The 20,907-nt window shown below is 44.5% G+C and overlaps 1 protein-coding gene and 1 long non-coding RNA gene across 3 annotated transcripts in view; one reads left to right on the top strand and one right to left on the bottom strand.

Annotated features, from left to right (window-relative positions):
- The window catches only part of LOC125636033 (uncharacterized), a 35,108-nt gene extending 19,208 nt beyond the window's left edge, over positions 1-15,900 (bottom strand). The window contains exons 1-2 of one of the 2 annotated variants that reach the window (XR_007356455.2): positions 15,803-15,900; positions 6,397-6,557 (exon numbers count right to left, since the gene is read on the bottom strand). This is a non-coding gene — a long non-coding RNA (uncharacterized LOC125636033). The remainder of the gene's footprint in view (positions 1-6,396; positions 6,558-15,802) is intronic. The other variant, XR_007356456.2, reaches the window with a different exon arrangement.
- A 111-nt stretch (positions 15,901-16,011) lies between these two features.
- Positions 16,012-20,907, top strand: part of FOXO1 (forkhead box O1) — an 87,005-nt gene continuing 82,109 nt past the window's right edge. Inside the window, exon 1 of the mRNA XM_048848562.2 lies at positions 16,012-17,004. Within this exon, the coding sequence (XP_048704519.1) occupies positions 16,390-17,004 (615 nt within the window). The 5' untranslated portion in view covers positions 16,012-16,389. The remainder of the gene's footprint in view (positions 17,005-20,907) is intronic.

Below are 20,907 nucleotides of genomic sequence, written 5' to 3'. Positions count from 1 at the left end.
CAGCCTGGTGAAAATGAGCAAGTGAGTGAGGGTGGGGGGAGAGTGAGCAACAGAGGGAGGGAGGATGGAGTGAGCAGGGGCAAAGCAATTTGTGCAGTTAGAGACTTGGCAACCCTAGATAGCGCCTTTGCATTAGCTTCTACAACAATATGCTAAGTTATGAAAAACAAATCTTTGACTGCATTGCATTGTTTCTTACAGTGCAAAATGAGGGACAAGTGCCCAGATATGGAGATAAGGTCACAAGAAGATCTGGCTTTTGCAAAAGTCAGAATAGTGATTGGGGTTATTCTTCACTGACATTATAGGGCCTGATTATTTCCTTCCTTACACCAGTTTTACACTGGTGTAATGCCTTTAATTGGATGGAGTTATTTCTGGTGTACGCTGGGGCAACTGCAGGCAGAATCAAACTTAAAGGGTAGGCCTATATACAAAAATTAAATTCACACAATGGCTTTTCTCTGGACTTTTTTATTTCCAGGTACACCAAAAGTATAAGACCAAAGGGGTATAGGTGCAATTCCCCACACACCTTTCATTTGTCTCTAATTCACATTTTGAACATAGAGAGCCTGATTTGTTGTTGTCCCGCATCTTGGTAGTGCTTTACACAGGAATAATGTGGGTAAAATGCTAGCTTTCTGTTTTTGTAGCATCTGATACCCATTCTGCACTGGGGATCATGATTACAGAAGTTGTGGGGGGCAACAAAAAAACCTAGCACACTAAGTCTTAACACACTTCTCACTTTGATACTCCTAATTAGGCAGTATAGAGCAGTGACTAATTTAAATTGTTTCTGTGGCTCTCCTCAGAGAGACTTTGTAGCATAGTGACTAGACTTATTGCTTATTTTAATTTGGCTGTGGAAAGACATGGCTCCCCTTTGTGGCATTTGACAGAATTCTTCAACCCCACAAATGCTGACGTGATATTACTAGAATCAAGAATAACAAATCGAGGGATAAACTCTGGTATCTGATACTTCAGGTGACACATGAATTGCCTGGTTAGAGCAAACCGAAATCTTGATGAAGAGACCTGAATCCTTTTTAACTGTGAAACTGAATTGTACGTGTAAAATAAAATGGCATGGCCCCTGCTTTTAACAGGAATAGAAATAAAGAAATGAATCCAAACTCTCTAGGAGAAATTCTGCTCTGTGTTATGGCAGTGTAAATATGGAGTAACTCCACTGATGAAGTCAAGAGTAACTGAGTTCTGAATTCACTAAAATTGTTCTGTAAAAGATATGAAAATAAAAGGCTCTCTTACTCTTTTTTCTAGTTATTAATTTACCTGAATTAGGCTATCAGAATAGTATTATCTAATACAAATTGCATACAAATTTAGGACAGAGTTAACTGAACTTAATTTATACATAACTATGTATACTAATTGTTAAAAGTAGCTTACAGTTTACTAGATAACATTTTTATCTGTTAACTTCCAAGCTGCTAGTACTAACACCAGCTACTCATGAAATGAGTCAGCTAACTTTCCTTTTAACCGTTTGTTTTTGCTCCTTAAAGGTGTTATGAAAGTTATGTGATGACAAGCTGGTCGAGGTTTATTCTTTTAAAGCTTATGTAGCAATTTTATTGTTGCAGTAAGCGCTTAAAAATGGGTCAGAGTTATTTAGCAATTGGGTGATAACAGTTACCACTCAAATTTGATGACCTGTTTAAAAAATCGATTTGGTTTAAAGAAAAATACTACAAAAATTATCTTTACAATATTTTGAAGCAGACAGATTTTGCTTTTTATTTAATTTTATTTTTAAAAAATCTCATTGATACCGGAATTATCCAGAAACAGTCAAGGCAGATGTATACTTAAGCTAAGACAGACTATGAAAAAATATAGTAAATTATTAATTCTAATCAAAACAAATCTGAATCATTAAAGGGCTGACAACATTCCCTAAAGGAATTGCATTAAAAGGATGTTACTATTCTCATTTCAGTTCCACCAAAAAAGTAGAAATTTGGAGCTGTGAACCAAGTACAGATTTCTTCTCTGATGTCAGCACAATGGGTTTCTGCTCTGATAGTTAGCTCTCACTTCCTGGGTGAAACTGCCATAGATGTCAATGGGACTTTCAACTATGAAGTGAGAACACAATAGCAGTAGACTTAAAAACTTACTCTGTAGATCCTATGGCACTTTTCAAAAGAGAATGTTAACCCTAGTGTCTGGGTCAAATTCCAACTCAGATAAAACTACATCCTGGCTATCTAACTTACCTCTTACATTTTCAAATGTCTGTGGTATTCTTCTTTACTTCCTGTACTAACCGTTGGGTAGTATTATAGCTATGCACTGTTGAACAGTTACTGCATTTCATACACTATCCCCCTTCCCACACCCTGTGAGGTATGAAAAGGAGATTTTACATAAAATGTATATAATCTTCTTTTTGTACCTCACAAGGATGGTTTTGCTTTGGTGTTTACAATGTGTTTGTAGATCCTTGGATGAAAAGTGCTGCTAAAGTGGAAAGCATTAAGCATTGTTATTTTTTCTAGAGCACTGTGATTTAATTATTCCTCTATCTGTAGTTTTGCATCAGATTCTTTATTTGTAAGTATAAAAACAAAGCCATTAATTGTATCATTATCAGACGCCATTTTGGCTGGAATGTCGGGACTTTTGCATCACTGGTAAGTAAGGAACCAGAAACAAAATGAAACTTTCCAGGGAAGCATAACAACAACTGAAGGATGCCCCAGAACGGATAATTTATTAATCTGCTCAGGTGTGTTAGAGAGGCTGTCACAGCTGATGGGAAGAATATGAATTTGAGCCATTAGAATAGGGATCAAATGAATACCTAGGGCTGGCTACTCCACTGCAGTAAGGGGAACTGCATCTAGTTACACCAGCTATGATTTTGGCCCATGAAATAGACACTGCATGTGCTTTATCAGTTGAAGCATATTGCTTTAGTGTTACATACCTGATCCAAAGCCCTTTAAAGTTGATGAAAAGATTCCCATTGACTTTAGTGGACTTTGGATCAGGTCCCAAGATCTCTTTTTATGAATTAGACCCAAACTACATGATATTTTTTAATATTTTTCTTTTTGTTGTAAACGGCTTCTTTCAGGGCTGCTCATCTTAAATCTTTAATCCACAGTGTAATTGGGTTTACCACCCACTGGGCTCCTTCGTTTGGCACCAGCATCGTCGTCAGATATACCAAATTCTTATAGGCTATAGGCTACTTTGTCCCCTCCCTCAGAGAAATCAGTAGAAGGATGCGGCAAGTGGCCAGGAAACTCTGTGAAATTACACTGGTGCAGTTTCAGGGCAATTATCTCCTGAGGTGGAAAGAGTCTTGGGTATTGGGGATTTGAGAGGAAAGGAAACACAGGATGAGTCATCTGTGCAGCTTTGCTGGCTCCACCCACCCTCTGTAGCATGGCTCCTCCTGCAAAAGCACTGCAATTAGCTGGGTCCCCTTTGCAGCAGCCCAACTCAAAGCAGCATCAACTCCTAGTTGGATTTCCACAGAGAAATCCATGGAGCCAGTAGAAGACAATACTGGCAACAGCAGGTCGTCCACTGCCCTACCCAATCTTGCCCCGGCTCCACAACCCTGCAGTACACTGCCTCCACATTCAGAGGCGGATTAAGATTTATTGGGGCCCTGGGCACAAAGACCATTGGGGCCCTGCACACCCTCGGGGCCCAGAGGTGCCAGAACTGGGACGGCCATGCCCGCCCACTTTTTAACATGGGCATAGTAGCCTTGGGCAGACACAGAGTGGCAGCAGCATGGGTGTAGTTTGTGGGGGGGCATTGCAGGGGCAGCCTGGCAGCGGGCAGCCTGGCAGCGGGAACCCGGCTCAGGCACAGAGCGAGCCCAGGTGGAGTGCGTCGGCAGCTGAGGCCGGGCCAGTAGCAGTTGGAGTTGCACCAGAGGAGCCCTCCCTGCCTGGCTCCTCACTGCCTGTGACCTTCCTGGGGTTCCCCACTGCCTCCCAGGTCAGGGCAGGGCCTCCTCTGCCTACAGAGCATGTCTTCAGGTTCTGGGAAGGGGGCATGAGGCCAGACCAGAGCCTCGGCCCCTGGGTCCCACCGATAGCGGCGTGCCCCGGGGGCTGGAGACATGGCTGGGGGCTGCTCTCAGGCACCCTGGCCCCCACCTAGGGCAGGTGGAGGGTCTGGGGCTCCCCATAGCGGCCTGAGCTCCCTGGGCGGCTCCTACCAGGGCCCAGCTCTGGCTTCTGTCCTGGCCAGGGGTGGGGCTCTGGGGGAAGAGGAGGACCAGGAGGTGGGGCCACAGTTCCAATACCGGTGGCTCCTCCACTTCTACCCAGGTTCTGGCATTCCTGCGGGGCCCCCCAAATTGACTAGGGCCCCTTGGCACAGGCCCCATGCGCGCATACATTAATCTGCCACTGTCCACATTGCTCCAGCATAGGAGTTTCCCCAAAGTCCATAGGCAGTGGGTATAAGAGACCAGGGCAGGTTAAGCCTCCCCAAACAGCTGGCCCACCACCTTTGGAGCCTGCTGCTGCCGAAAGGGTGGGTGCCCCGGCCGTGGCCCTACCTATGCTCTGCCCCGAGGCCTTGCTTCCGTTCCTTCTCTTCCCCCACAAGGCTCCACCTCTTCCCTTTCCCCACTCTGCCCACACGACGGCCTTGTGGAAGAGGGTGAAGAGGCGCATGCAAGTGGTGAGCGGCCAGCTGGCAGGCAGCGGAGTCTGGGGGAGGGGCAAAGAGGTACATGTGGTAGGCGGGGGCCTCAGGGAGAAGGCCAAGCATGCCGGTGGTGGAGCATGGGAGGGGATTCAGGGGAAGGAGGCTGAGCGGGGGCGGGCCTCAGGGTGGGGCTGCAATCCAGGTATGTCCAGTTTCCCCAAATGAAGGAGTCACGTGCCGCCTATGCCAAGGTCCCAGGTAAGGTGGAAAAGCTGCCATGGGTCTGGAATGTGGATGAGTTGACAAATGGGCACTCCCCACATTCTGGCATAGTTACAGCTATCTTTTTTCCCTCCATTTTCTCTCTCCCTTTTCTGCCTGCTCCTTTCCCCCTCCTTCTTGGCATCTTTTCCTCTCTGTGACTTCTTTTGTTTGCCACCTCTTTATCTTTTTGCTCACTTTTCCCCTTCCTATCTCTCTTCCTGTTTCCCCTTCTGTGCTAGCTCTGATCCTTCCCATTCTGCCACTCCACAGAACGCTACAGATGAAGGGAGTCCATTAGTGCAACCCACAGCTGAACTGAGGGCCCTTGGAGAACAGAAGAGAAACTTGAGTAGGCTGGCTGCTGCCTGAGCCTTCACTTTTGAATATGTACACCGCTTTTGCAGACAGCTACATTAGTGGCCACCATGGGGGCAGAGAGGGAAGGTGGGTGGCTTTTCAAGGAGCCACCAGCTGCTTTATCTCAGATCCAGCAGCACTTTTGCACTTTTGCGTGGCTGAATGGATCTGAATGGTTCTGCAACTTTCTCCATCAACACTGATCCCCTTCCTTTGCCCAAGGTCTCCCCACACCAGTTTGGTGTGTCCCACCTCCCTCCCCCAGGCTGGGAAACACCACAACACTTTTGCTTTTACTTCATCCCACGAGAGACCCAAAACCTTATGTCAATATCTTCTTTATAGAGATGCTGTTAATTTTTCTTTAATATATTTTTAAAAGATAAAGTCCAATAATAATCTCCTGATAAATTTAAACCATTTACCCTTTTTTCACGGACTTAGGGCTTGTCTACATGGAGATTTAGTGAGTGGCACGCTTGGATATAAATCTACAGCACACTAGCTTGCCATGCACTAACTGGGTCTGTGGACAGTGCTATTATGCACTGAATGTTTTGTAGCACGCTCTGATGTACTGCTGCTGGAAATTTTAGTGCACAGTAGCAGGGTCCAAACAGCCAGCTAGTGTGCTGTAATTTACCCCTCAGCTTGCCATGCACTAAGTTTACATGTAGACAGGCCCTTATATGGGATGTGTTCCTAATGCAAGTTAGTGGATGCAATCCTAAGGTCAGGACAAGTCAGTGGAAAGGCACTCAGAGCTAGATTCACAAGTGAAATGTAGGTGCCTAACTATCTCTTTAGGCACCTATGGCCAACATTTAGGTGCCACTGGCATTCACAAAACCACTGCTCAGCTGCCACCTAACTCTGCAGGTGCCTAAGATTCTACTGATAAAGTTCTCTAAATATCTGCTGCTGGGCATGCACGCATCTGCCTACATCTTGACATAACTGAATAGGTCTGTGCCTAACTCATGCCTAAGCCCTGGAGGAATGCACAAACTAGGTGTCTTCCTGCCTGTCCACCAGTTCAGACCTCACACAAAACACAGCCGAGGAAGGGAGTAGTCTATATGCCCCCTTTATGCCCAATAGCCCAGTGATAAGAGCACTCACCCAGGATGTGGCAGACCTGATGTCAAATCCCCATTCTGCCTGATGTGGAGCAAGGACTTAAACCCAGGAGTCCTCCCTCAGACTGGGCTATAGACTATTCTGGGACAGGTTTCTCTTAAGGTCTCCTGTTGAGGGTGGTCCATGCCTCCTCCTTGGTTTTCCTTAAGAAAGGGATGAACTGTGTTAGGCGCCTAACTTCAGAATAGGATTCATGGCTGTGAATTCCAAGTGGAGGGAGGCACCTCCCTCTGGTCCAGAGTTAGGTGCTTAATTTCCTTTGAAGGGCAAGGCTTAGGTCACACCTGTCTCCTCAGCATTTGCTACTGGCTAGCTTAGGCAGCTCAGCATGATGCTTTTTGTGAATCCCCATCTTAAGTGCCTAACTCTCTCCATGCATTGTATAGGGAGCCTGATACCTAACTTGGGGTTATGAATGTCACTTGGCAGCAGGACACATAAAAGTTAGGCACTGCAATGCTCAGTGTTGTAATGTCTAGATCTCCCTTGTGAATCTCACCTCACAGCAGGGGCGCTGAAACAGCGGGAGGGGAAGGGGGGACCAAGAGACAATGACCCTCCCACTTCTTGAAAGTGGATGGGCCTGTCCTGTCCATTCTTTGACCGAGCCCGGCTCCCTGCCCCTTCTCTTCCTCCCCAAGGCCCTGCCTCCCGACCAGGCCAGAAGCTGGAGTCTGGACCGGGTAAGAGTGGCCCAGGGAGCTGTGGGGCAGAGTGGACCCCGCACCTGCCCGGGGCAGGGGGGGCCCTGAGAGCAGTCCCAGCCCATGTACGGCCCCTCACCCAGGGTAGGTGGAGGACCCAGGTGGCTCTTTGGCCCCTGAGAGCCCACCCCCAGGCCAGGCTGGAAGCTGGAGCCAGGTCAAAGTAAGAGCCATGTGGGTAGCTGTGGGGGGCTGCAGATACTCCACCTATCCTGGGCGGGGAGCCCAGGGGCAGGGACATGGGTTGGGGGCTGCTCTTGGGCCCCCCACCCTGGGGAGGTGGAGGGACCTGAGCTCCCCAGCCAGGATCCGTCTTGCAGCTTGGCAGGGGGCGCGGCCTCAGAGAGGAGAGAGGGATAGGGGTAGGGCCACAAAGGGTGCAGGGCTTTGTGCCCCCCCCCACTTTTAGGCAGAATCTGTTGCCCCTGCCTCACAGACTCCTTCAAAAGGGGCATCATAAACAGATACTACTGTGCATGTCAGTGGGTTCTTTTTAATATTAATTTCATTATTTCAATATTATATGAAGAAAAATCCCCAGAAGTAATTCATATGAATGAAAACTAAGACCTTGCTCTAGAAAGCAATTAAGCCTAAGGGCTAAATTCAGTGGGACTACTAGCAGAGTGAGTACTGCTAAAACTAAGACTTGTCCACACTAAAAGTTAGGTTGACCCAGCTACATCACTCAGGGCTATAAATATCCACATCTTTGAGTGACGTAATTAAGGCAACCTAACACTGGTCAATTTTTGAAAAGAGAACCTGTATTACATCACAGGCCTCTATGCTGACTTTGGGTATAAAATTATTCTTCTTGAAACAGACATGTAGAATACATTTTTTCAATGAAGTAAAGAGAAAAAGTAAAAACTAATTATCAAGCACTGCATTGGCTTAAATCTTGAGGCCTCCTCAGGATAAAACCAACAAGAACCACTGGATTATAGTGTAACTGTCAAATGTCCTGTTTTTAGTTTATTGTTTAAACATACAATTATTTAATATACAAATGCTATCATGTGATGCAAGTCAATTTTTCCTCCAGCAATATATCAGGGAAAAAACAAATGATGAATTCACTTAAAATGTTGAATGTAATATGTGAAAGAATATTACAATGGCTCATATATACGACAAACAGAAACATGAGACCCTGGAAAATGCACACACTATTCATAGTATGTTTACTCCCAAGCAGATTGGCCTTTGCATATGGGTGGACCGTATGATTCTGTCAAAACTGAAACCTGATAAACTCTTACCTCCTGCTTTTACACTGAGTCAGTGATTGCACATGACACATTAAAAAGGGATATAACTATGCAGGCATTACTTTTGTTATTTTATTGGTCCATAGTAAACAACATATGTAATTGCTATGTATTTTTAGCATTTTTTCATATACTTTAAAAATGTTTGATATGGAGTTCAGATTGCAATGGTTTATAGTAGAGCTGAGAGAATAATTTATGGCAATTTATTTGGTTGATTTAGCTTCTTTTTCTGCTCATGACATGCATATGAGCAGATTGTGATTTCCCCAAATGTATTCATCATATGAGTTCATTCAATGAATATCCTTTTAGTTTTTTTACTCAAAAATTGTTTATGTATAGTGGAAATTTGAGTTGTGTTAGTCACAATCGGTCATGTTATTTTTTCTCATCCTTGACTGGTATAAATACCTATATGTATGAACTTAACATTTGGCTCTTGTGAGTATTCAAAGGTGCAACTTTGAAATTTTCTTCCCACAAAATTTTTTTGCCCATAAAACTTATTTGTTTGAATTGTTTGCAGAAATGGAATACAAATGAGTTATGAACATTGCTAAGGTGAATTCATCAACAAATATTTGCCAAACTTTTTGCATTATTTCCCTAGCTCTAGGTTATAGTGACACATGTCTCCAAACATTTCAAGCATGCTCTGCAGCTAGTACTAATTTAGTATTTAGGACATGTCAGTGGACCAGGTAATTTGGATTGCAGTTATACTGATGTAAATCCAAGGTGGTGTCACTGTCTTTAACAGATTCATTCTCGATTTACACCAGTGTAACAGAGTGCAGAATTTTTTGTCCATCATGTCTGTTTAAGTTCTATGTTTTGGTGCAGGGACTGTTGTTTCCTATGTATTTGTACAGTGTCTAATGCAGTGACCTGATCTCAGCTGGGACTTCTAGATGCTGCTGTAAATAATAAATAAATTTTTAAAAATTAAGCCAAATATTAGTCTTAATGGGCCAAACTCTGCTTGTTTTACTTCCACAATACTCCCATTTAAGTCAAACTTCAGTGTTCAGACCACTTCAACACTTATGGCTCAGAGACCATAGGTGCTGGAACTAAGGGTGCGGGGGGTGCTGCACCACCCCCTGGCTTGAAGTAGTTTCCATTATATACAGTGTTACAGTTTGGTTCAATGGCTCTCAGCACCCCCCACTATGAAAATTGTTCCAGCACCTCTGGCTCAGACTGACACCATTACATAGCTTACTCCGAGCCACCTCACAATCTTGGGGATGGGAGAAGGGAATAATGTATTACACATTTCCTAAGTGATATAAAATGCTTTGTTTTGATGTTCTGCTCATGTGTGGTACATAAAGGGCTGCTTTCAGCCCTGGATTACACTGGCTCCTGCTAGTATAACTAAAACCCAGGGCCCCCACCTGTGAAAAGGTAATCTGAATGGGAGTTGTAGTGACAGAGGACATCCACAAACCTTGCACGGTTAAGAGGTCTTCAGTCAGCCAGGGGAGAAGCCAAAGTGGATGGCCCTGGCTGGGGCATTTAAACAGCCAGGTAAGCATTGAATCCACATCTCTGCTGCCCAGGCTCCCATAGATCCTTGATCACAAACTGAAGCTACTCTCCTCTGACAGAAACTTGAGGGGGCGAAAGGGGGCGAGCAATGCAAAATACACCTGGCCCTCCTCCAAAAATGAATCCCTTCTGTAGCACCACAGCACTTATGGTACCTGGCATTGTCTCTATTTTCTGTCTTTTATTAAAATAACGCTTTTAAAAATACATATACAAAAAAGGAGATATGCACTGAATACAGTGCTTTCCATTGCATATAATCCTTACTTATCTGATAAAAACTTCAGAAACTAAATTACACGTAAAGTATTAAAAAGAATGCAGCTTCGACCCTTAATTTTGGTTGCCTCAAACAGGTGTTACTGCATAATTCAATGTTCATCATGTGAATAGAAGACTATGCTTTATGCCAGTGTGAGCCCCCAGAAGGACAATACAATGCAATCTTCAGCCATTTATTCTGGGAAAAATATGAGCCGATGCTGTGGATGATAAAGGAGAATGGTTGGGAATGGAATGTGCAGGAGTAGAAAATGAATTGTGGTGCACCCATCACCATTTAGGGCATTGTGGGAGATGGGATGAACCTGGTCTGTAATGTCTCGTGCTGTGCAGTCTCTGTGTTAAACTATATTGGGACAAAGAACAATGCTGCACCTTTAGTAGAACCAAAAGAGGCTGTTTAGATGGTGGGAGAGTTTCCCTGAAAGTATTCAGTAATGTTGAAAAACTGGGGTTAGAAGTTAACATTATTTATTGTTTTGTGTCACAGTGGTAATTGGATTCTTAAATTGGTGGATGCGAAGGGGCCAGACCCTCCAATTTTTTTAGGTTGTGACTTGGAAAGCGCTCCTATTCAGGAAAGCACTTGTGCACCTGCTTAAATGCTTTTCTGAACTGGGGCCTCTCATAAGTAATTCTTATTTAGACAGCTCACGCTGTTGAAGCCAGTAAGACTACTTGCATAAGTAAGGATTAGTCATTTTAGCAAAGTGTACAGGATCGGCCCATCTTTATTCCCTTAATAAAGATCTGTGGGGATGGAGCGGAATTTACGGTATGCAATATGTCCAACACCCATTGGTTTTAATGATGCAATATTCAATCCTATGTGTTCCTTGTGTCTAGTCCTTGAATTGTCAATAAATGCAGCATTTTGGAAATTTGGAAGTTTTGTTTCTTGCTTTGTTTTCTTGCTTTCTATGCTTTGGCCATACTTCAACAATCCCACTAACAGGCAGTGCAAACTATTTGATATTTATGTTCACTGATAGGATCTGACTAAGAAGTGAGTGTGTCAATGACAAGTGGCACAAACATGACAAAGAATCTGACAGAAGAGGAGGTAAACAATACCAACCACGTAACTGCTTTCCTGATAGGAAAATGCAATGTTAATTCTGTAAAATGGTCAAGGTAGAAAGATCAACACATAAGTAAGCTTGGCAGAATTCAATTTTTTTTATAATTTTGATGGATAATTTTTTACTTTAAAGCTTTTTAATATTTTTATTGATTTATATTTTCATAGTTGCATAAAATGATGAGGGAGTCAGACAGACAGATGTTGAGATTCAAAACGTTAAAGATTTATAACTGTTAAAACACAAATTGTCAACATCACATCTCAAAATACACGAAGTAAATATTCTTAAATTACACTCTAATAAGTTCTTAAGCAGCATTTCCCCCCTTGCTTTGCCTATTTGTAAATTTCAGTTATCATCAATGGAAATACTTTTTCATTGGTTTGTGTGTGTATGGTACAACTGACACTTACCAACATTTATTTATAAAAATCTAGTCCTTCGAAGACTACTGATAAATTATTAGTGTAAAATTCTAGTAATCACTTTCTATACGGGTCAGGGAATATATATATATATATATATTTTTTTAATAACAATTAGTGTAGGATTTTAGAATTCTTAAATGAAACTCTGGTTTATAAAACCATTTGCTTTAACAGGATGAGTGCTATCTCAGTTCTTAAACCTCTTTCCAAACACCTGTGGAAGGAAAGGGAAAATGTTCTCAACCACACCTTTTTTGACTCCCCGCTAAACATGTCCAGTTCAGTTGCTGTTTCTTTCACACAGCACTGTAGTTTTCCTCGCTTTTCATTATGTAATCTTTGCTTCTTTAAATCTGGGTGCTCTCTCTCACTACAGGAAACCACTGTAATGTTGTGTAACACTGCTAAATAACTCCTCTCCAAACTGAAACGTGGCATGGAAGGTCTTAGGCTGAGTTGGGAATATTTTTATTTTTACAGAATTAAAAAAAATATTTTAAAATATACTGGTTTTATGTAAATATAACTCAGAAATGACAACTTAAAAACAAATAAACCCTGAAATTTGACAGGCAGCCAGCCTATAATAAGGTTTAATCACCTTTGTCATCCTGGAAAATAAACATGACACATACTGTTACACATAGGATTGGATTTCTCATTTCTCACCATACATTTTGAAAAGGGTTTTTAAACTACAGACAACATTTATATGTGAATGTATGGTATATCATATAAATTATACATACTGGGCCTAAATTTAGTCTCATACTGGTTTTACCCCACTGTTGTGTGTTGTACACCACATCATGGAGTGTTCAGTCATGTGTGACAAATAAGGGGTTCTGGCTCAAATGGCGAGAGTTGGTATTGCTGTCCTAGCCTACAAAGCGGGTCAGTGCTGCCTAGTAGCCAGAGTCCTTGGGGCTATCCTTGCTCTCAGAGGAGAGTGGCCTAATAGCCAAAATCCTTGCACAGTACCCATACCCTGCAGTATGTGTGGGGCACGATGGGGGAACCTGGGCCCAACCATCTGCAATGGCTCCTGACCCAGGGCCCTGTGAAACCAGTGATCCATGATTTGGCTCAGTTTCCTATTTTAACAGTTACTTTCCCTGGGTTGCTTCCTATCAAGGGTTCCTGCTTTGTCAGTTCTCCCGGGGGTGTCAACCTTCTGGCTCACTCTTGTCCTACAGGGTTAGCAGGGGTTCTGCGGTCGATCCTACTGGCTCAGCCTCCATAGTCTGTAGCTCCAGCCACGCCCTGGCAGGAGCTAGCAACATATATCCACTCTCCTCCTCAGTCAGCACAAACTGAACTGGGCCACACCCTTTTATAGCCTGTCTCCAGGTCGAGCATGCCTAGCAGGGGCAAGGCCTCTTCAGCCCACATCGTGAGGTTGACCCCAGCTGGGTCAGTGCTAGGTAGACACATCCCATTGCACCCAGCTTAACTCTACTGACTTCATTATTGTTTTTCCTGATCAAAATCTGTTTTTATAGGAGCAATGAGCTACATTTAAAAAACATTAACATTGCCCGTCTTGATGTAAAGATAAGGGCAACAGCAACAGATCTACTGGCTGGAAGGTGAAAACAACCCTGCCTCAGTGGGCTCCTTGAGATTCAACACAGTGGTGGGGTTAGTAATGTTTTAAGTGTCTAGCTTTGTACTGTATTACATCTAATCATTTATTAAATAAAAAAGAAACAGTTGGAAAGAAACAAGAAGTCACAATGCCCAACTACCTATTTAGGTGCTTATATACCTCCCTTACTATAGTATTCACTGTCTGAGGGGTGGGTGAAGGGCAGCAATGCTGGCAAGGTAACTTTTTAGTAGCTGGGATCCAAGAATGTAGGATTTGAAACCTATTTTTTGCTAGCAAAGCCAAGAAATCACAATGTAAGGACCACTAAGCTCACACTCTTTAAATATATAAACATAAAATTATGAGAATAAAGGATGAACTGTCGGCTGCTACTAGTGAATTTTGTGATTTATTATTCTATGTCAAAAGTATATTATTAAATGTACTGCTGCTAGTAAGGACAAACGGGATCTTCTAAAATTTGGAGTTGCCAATTTGTAGGCAGTGTTGAAATGCAGTCATGCATCATCCTTTGTGATCTTTTCTCTATAAGAAAACATCTTTATTTTAATTTTAAATAGAACTTAAACTTCTATGTTCCTTGGAACATACTGCCCTTTGTATGTACATCCTGGAACCGATGTCTTATTGGGAGGGGAAAGTAAAGCCCTATTAAGTTATGTGGCCTTGGGGTTTGCTGAGAAAAGCAATATTAAATGTGTTAACTGTTAATTTAAAAATGTAATTATCTCAAGGTCATGTACTGGCACACAATATAAAATATATATTCTGCAAAAACAGAAGCAACTTAAGTCAATGTTCACATCTCCTGGCAATGTATATTGGCCAAAAGGGAAGATGGTGAAGTTACAGCAGCAATCACTTTGGTCCTCACTCCTCCCAGGCTGCTTTTACTACTGAGCAACAACTGGTTGTCAGGAACAACAGAATGTCTGCCTGTGCTGGAAGAACTGTCTTTTAATTTATCCTATAGATTTTGTGTGCATGAGGAAAGGACATTAAATAATGCTTTTGTATGTTCTAAATCAAGAGCTGGCGCAGACTAACAAGACTGCAAAGAGTCTGTTATGCTGATGTTGACTGTTCTGTGTATGTCAGGTGGGTGGGTGGAGTAGTTCAATGGCCTTGTTGCTGCTTACAGCTGTCAGTCACCAACAGCAAGTAGTCTGGATCTCCATGTGGTCAGGGAGAAATCCAAAGCCAGGATAGACAGTGGTAGCTACAGAAGCTATCTGTGTGCATCAGATCAGATGTTGCATAGTCCAACACTGCTGGTGGGAATTCTCTTTCTGAGGGGGTTGGATGCTGGCTCTTACCAACCCTAAAACCAATTGTCCATTAAGGAGCTCTTGCGGAAAGCTTTCCCTTTCAAAATAAAGTCAGACAACAGAGTCCCTCACATGTTAAGAGAAAGTAGGAGCTACCATAGCAGACTGATGATTTTGATAGAAAATAAATGCCACTGATAGAGAATGTGCGTGCTTGTATTTGCATGTCTTTCTCTATCTACCTAAAGTACTTGTATAGCTCCCATTACCATAGTCTTTGAATACCTCACAATGCTTACAGAGACAAGGTGGGTATTTTTTATTAGACCAATTTCTGTTGATAGCTGTTTTGTGTTTCCTACATGATTTCTAGGTAAATTTCCTGATTTTTTTCTTCCAGTGGCCAGGTGCATGTGATGATTTCTTGTCTGAGATGGCCCATTCTGGAGTACCTAAGCTGCAGTAAATGGTTCTTCAGTTTTTCACTCGCCTTGTCTCTCTAATATCCTGGGACTAACACAGCTCCCCACCACGGCATATCACAGTCCTTAATGTATTACTGTAATCCTCACAACACACCTCTGAGGCAGGGAAGCACTGCTATATCCATTTTACACAGAGGAAAGCAGGGGTGCTTGAACAATTTGTATAGTAGGGGTGTAACAACCACTGAACCAAACTGTAAACCCTGTATATGATGGAAACTCCTTCAAGCCAGGGGGTGCAGCACATATGGGGGGAACCCAGACACAGCCAGATAAGTGACTTGCAGCAGCTCTAGGTTTGTGACAGGGCGAGGTATCAAATCCAGGTCTGGCGAGTCCCTAACCTAGACCATCCTTCCTGTCATTTAGTTTTATTACCTGAGTGATAGCGGGTAACACTCAGAGAACCGATTGCACGCAATAAATTGAATGCCTTGCAGTGATAATTGCCAAATGACTACAGGGCAGCAGTCCAAGGGAAGCCCGCCTAGGAATCAGTGCAATGTGCATGCACACAGAGCTGAAAACAAACTCCTGCAGCCAGGCGAGTCCCGTTGCCGCAAAACCCTGGAGCAAACTCCAAAGCTGCTTCTCTGCTCATTTTGTAGTAAACAAAACCTGCTGCCTGCTCCGGCTAGAGGCACCGCACCCCCGAGCCAGGCTCACGCGAACACTCTCCCCTCAGTGACTTACCAGCAGCCACACACACGAAACCCCTCATGGAAAATTGGCCTCTGCATAATGCGACAGGCAAATCGTTTCCTGAGCGGCGTGGGGCGCCCATTGGCTCGGGCGGGCCTGTCAATCACAAGGCGCAGGACGGGGGAGGAGGCGGGCCCCGCCGCGGCTGCGGGGCGGGCGGGAGTTCCAGTAAGTCAGCGCCGGGCCGCTGCTGAGTCGCTGCTGTCACGGCCGCGTCCCGAACACTCAACAGGCAGCTGCGCGACCACGGGGAGCGAGCCAGGCTGCAGCCGCCCTGAGCCCTGCGGACCCCACGGGCGCGCTGGCGGGTGCTCCGGCCGGGCAGCGCCGTCCCTCCCTGGGAGCCTTGATGAAGTGGCGGAGCTAAGTGTCCTTCTCCCTCCCCCGTCTCCGGGCTCCTGCCCCGGGGCTCCCGCCCCCCCCCCTCCGCTCTCCCCGGGAGCGCTGCGCTCCCTCCAGCCCCGCTCCGCTCCTTCCTGCGGGCTCTCTGCCGGCAGCCTCCCCGGCTGCCCAGCGGGCTCCCCTGACTTCCCCCGAGCCGGCCGTTCCCCGGAGCCCGTCCCCTCCCCGCCACCACCATGGCTGAAGCGCCCCAGCTCGTGGACATCGACCCCGATTTCGAGCCGCTGCCCCGGCCCCGCTCCTGCACCTGGCCCCTGCCCAGACCGGAGTTCAACCCGTCCAGCTCGGCCACCTCCAGCCCAGCGCCGTCCTGCGGGGGGCAGCCCGACGGGGCCGCCTCTGCCTCGGCGGTCAGCGTCGATTTCATCGGCAACCTGAGCCTGCTGGAGGAGAGCGAGGACTTCGAGCCGCCGCCGCTGCCCCCGGCCGCCGCGGGTGCAGCAGAAGGGGCCGCTCCCGGGGGCGGCTGCCTCTGCGGGGACTTCCAGTGCCAGGAGGCCGGCTGCCTCCACCAGCAGCAACAGCCCGGGCCGCCGCTCCAGCCGCAGCCGCAGCAGCAGCACCCGCCGGTGTCTGCCCTGTCCGCGGGTCCCATCCCCGGCCAGCCCCGCAAGAGCAGCTCGGCTCGCCGCAACGCCTGGGGCAACCTGTCCTACGCCGACCTGATCACCAAGGCCATCGAGAGCGCCCCGGAGAAGCGGCTCACCTTGTCCCAGATCTACGAGTGGATGGTCAAGAGCGTCCCCTACTTCAAGGATAAGGGCGACAGCAACAGCTCGGCCGGCTGGAAGGTGAGGCGGTGGGGCGTGGGGAGAGCTGGCCGGCCCGGGACCCCGGCAGGAGCGGGGAGACTTGCCTCTTCCCACCTCGCTTCTTTCAGGGGAGGCAGGAAGCTCCTTCCAGGGCGCACACCCGGCCCCTCGCTAGCGGGCTGCGCCCCGGGCTTAGGATGCACCGGGAACTGCGGACTCAGCATTGCAACCCCCTAGTGATCGGGGAGCTGGAGGGGAAGCAGGGCGGTTGCAGAGCGCTGCAAATTCTGCTCCCTCGCCCCCGTAAGTGAAGTGCACGAAGTTAGAGGCTGACGTAGTGTTTTGCAGGCTGCCCCCTGCCCTCGCTGGCTGTTCACTGACGCTGGGGTGGCCGGAGCTTACGCAGGTTGGCTTGGTTTGCAGTGTGGCTGAATACTTCTAAAAAGTGTGTCCTCCTCTCTCCCCCAAGAGAGTTGAGGTTAGAGGCCGGAGGACGTGGCTTAAGGGGAAGATGCAAGGTTTACACTGTAACAGGTTGCATGTGCATGCGGCTGTCCCCGGGGGCGAGGGGGTTCCTAGCACTTTCCCCGGTGCCTAAAAGGGCAGCCGAAGTTGCTTGTGCCGGGTTTGTAACTTAGCAGCCAGCCGGCTGTGGAGACTCGCTGTGTCATTTCCCTTTGCAGAGTTGGGACGAACTTAAAGTTACAGAGATTCAAGGGCTAGCCGAGAGCTAGAGAAGTGCAGTCTCAGGGTGCAACGTGTTGGGGGCGACAGGGCAGCAGACGCTAGCTCCTTTTGCCTGTACTGTGCCCGGTGTGGAGCTAAAGTTCAAGCCTGTCAGTGTGTGCAGTGCATTTAAAGGGCCGGTGCCTCCTGCTTCAGATCTAATCCGAAGACACATGGCAGCGCCTTTAAGCCGCTGTGTGAGACCTTCCCCTGTCAGTAAGTAGGGCAGTACAGAGTCCTTTCCAACACAGACTTTAATTACAGTTAATCTTATTGAGGGAATTTGCCTTTTTTTTTTTGAAGGTAGTTTAGCTAGAGCTAGTAGTGCGCGAGTGCCATTTCAGGTCTAAGATCTAAAATCACCTTTTCATCCCATTGTTCATTATGTGCTCAGGCATTAGATATATGCTTCACAGAAGCAAATAGACCAGTCCTTGCCCCAAGGAATTTACAATCTAAATTCAGACATGACCCAGTGAATGGGGGAGGGGGTCATAAACTAAAATGGGGGAAGAAGCATAGGCATGACAAGGGTTATAGTAACACTGCATGTTTACCCAGTGAGCTGTGTGTTCATTGTAATGGCTTTGTTAATTAAAAAAACCTGTAAACTAAATTTAACGGGACTCTGTTTCCCTCAGAATGAAGTCTGCCTGTCTAGAAGTAGCAGACAGCTAGGTGACCTGTTGATCATAGGATTTGCTACTCTGCTTTTGTACAAACTGGAATGGGGTAGCAAGCACACACTAGCCCTGCATCAAGCCCTGATTCCAGCTTCAGGGTGGGGGTGACAATAATAAATAGGCAAGAGTTCTGGTCTTTGAGACTTCTAAGGCTGTTCAACAGTGGACATGTTATCTTTAGCAAGTGGCTTGACCTCTCTAATATAGCAGGTTGTCTAGCCATCATTAGAGCTAATGGCTGACTTTTAATCAGTTGCTACTTTTCTAAAACTGGCTATTTGAATTGGATTACAAAGTGCCACTTGTTTGAATACACTGATTATTAATGCACTGCCTTTTCCTATAGTCTTTATTGGGGACAATATTTAAACAGTTAACATCTTTGAGGTAAATGAACTGTATAAGTATTTCAAAAACTAGGAAGTCTAAGAAGAATGTCACTGACTAATTACTTTGTATTCTATTACTTATCTTTTGGTGGTGCATTGTTTTAACAAGCCAAACATAGTTTCAGCTCTCAGATTCAAGACTTTCCTATTCCCAACATTTGTTTATAGACCAAAGTTTGATGCTGTATAAAGTATGCTTTGTGTACTTATTTTCATAACAGAGGTATATAGGGTTTTGTCACTACCTACCAGATTATTTTTAGAAGAGGTCTTCTGTTTTTTTACATCTGTAAAGGGAGGAAAAATCCTCCACACAGTCAATTACATCATAGTAATTAATTTGATACCTCCACAGTATTTTACAAGTTTTAGTGTTTTCTACTGACTGGTTCATAATATAGTTTCAGTCAATATTAGTTAAACTTTGCAAAGTTTTATCAGTTTTTCCAAATACATTTTACTTGGGTTTCTAGATTAGATAATAATTAAGGCTTTTTAAATATTGGGGTAGTTGTCCATCCAAACAGTGTCTTTTAATTTTTTTCCCCTCTACCTCGGGATATGGTATTACGAAAGGTACATTTTTGTTTTGTTTTTATAGGTGGATAACATCCTACAGTGTTCTTCTAGTATAAAGTTACAAAAACAAAAGGACAACACTTAGCTAAATTTACTGGTAGAAGCTAAGAAACCTAAAGGATGATGTATGTGAAGAAATTTGAATGATAACCATTTCACTTCTGTTAAACTTCAATATTAGATCTGGCAAAGCTGTAAATGAGAGAGACCAGCATTTAAAAATGAGATCTTTCAGGTGGCTGTGTTGTCTGTTGGTACAGATTGAGATTGTCAAGTGCATTTTCAGTTTGAGTAAAGGAGTATTTCAAAAACTAGGAAGTCTAAGAAGAATGTCACTGACTAATTACTTTGTATTCTATTACTTATCTTTTGGTGGTGCATTGTTTTAACAAGCCAAACATAGTTTCAGCTCTCAGATTCAAGACTTTCCTATTCCCAACATTTGTTTATAGACCAAAAAATTGCTACTGTTACTTTTGTTGGATGTGGAATGTTTGGGTGTTTTTTGGGCTGTCATAGTACCCTAATTTATCAACTTCAATTTTTCATACAAATTTATCGTTTAACACAGTTAACTCTTTAAGTATGGCTTTTTAAATGTTTATTGTACTGTCTCCTTGGGCATAAGTCACCATGATTCTTTTTTTCTCCTCCTTGTGCATATTTTTGACAGGGTGGTAGGAAAGTTGTTAAACACCTATACACCCAGTCATTCCTAATTTCTTGCTTAGGTAGTAGGTGGAAGTTTTTTTTTTTTTTTTTTTTTTACATCCCCCACTCCACTTCAGGGTTAGTTATCTACCTCCCCTTGAAATGAAAACCCTGATGCAATCTTAACCATTGTCTTACTACTGCTCCACCATAATATGTTCTAAGAAATTCTGCTTTTAACCAGTTTTATGGCTGAGTTGACTGAGGCACAAGGAGTTCAAGTCACTTGCCTCATTTAACATGATGAATCAATGGCTCAGCTTGAATAAGGGTCTGTTTGGCTCAGGATCTGTTGTTTTAGTACTGTATTGTAATCAGTGGACTTCTTTAGGTGTAATTAAAACATTCTAAATTTCAGTCAGTTATGGGCCCTGAAAAAGGAGTGTTACTTGGAAGGTTGAATGTAGATTAGAGAGGGTAAACTTTTACTAACAGAATTTGTAATGGGTCTTGAGTCAATTTCTTTATGGCCTGCAATACACAGTGGTATAGCTGTCTCTTTCTCACTTGGATTGCATGTCTTATTTGGGTAAAATGTCTCGGAAAAAACTTTCCATATTGTTGTAATTAGAGTTCAGGTTTATAATTGTAAAAGCACCTAATTTAGTGAGCTGTCAAATTACACACCTTGTTTTGAGGAGAAATTCAGAATGAAATGTTTAAACAAGATCTAATTTCCAGTGCCTTCAACCTTAGTTATGATATTCTGCATTGGTAACAGATTATTTAGGTGACTGAATATGTCTCCTCAGTTTCAAGTGTCTGTGATTCTATAACTACCAAATTGTAATTTCAATTGTTAAACTGCATTTTTCACTAAAAGAATTTATCTACGTCAACTTTCAGGTATATTT

The sequence above is a fragment of the Caretta caretta genome, chromosome 1, assembly GCF_965140235.1.
Source record: "Caretta caretta isolate rCarCar2 chromosome 1, rCarCar1.hap1, whole genome shotgun sequence".
Lineage (NCBI taxonomy): Eukaryota > Metazoa > Chordata > Testudines > Cheloniidae > Caretta > Caretta caretta.
The sequence above is the reverse complement of the archived record's forward strand: the minus strand, read 5'-3'. Positions and strand labels throughout refer to the sequence as shown.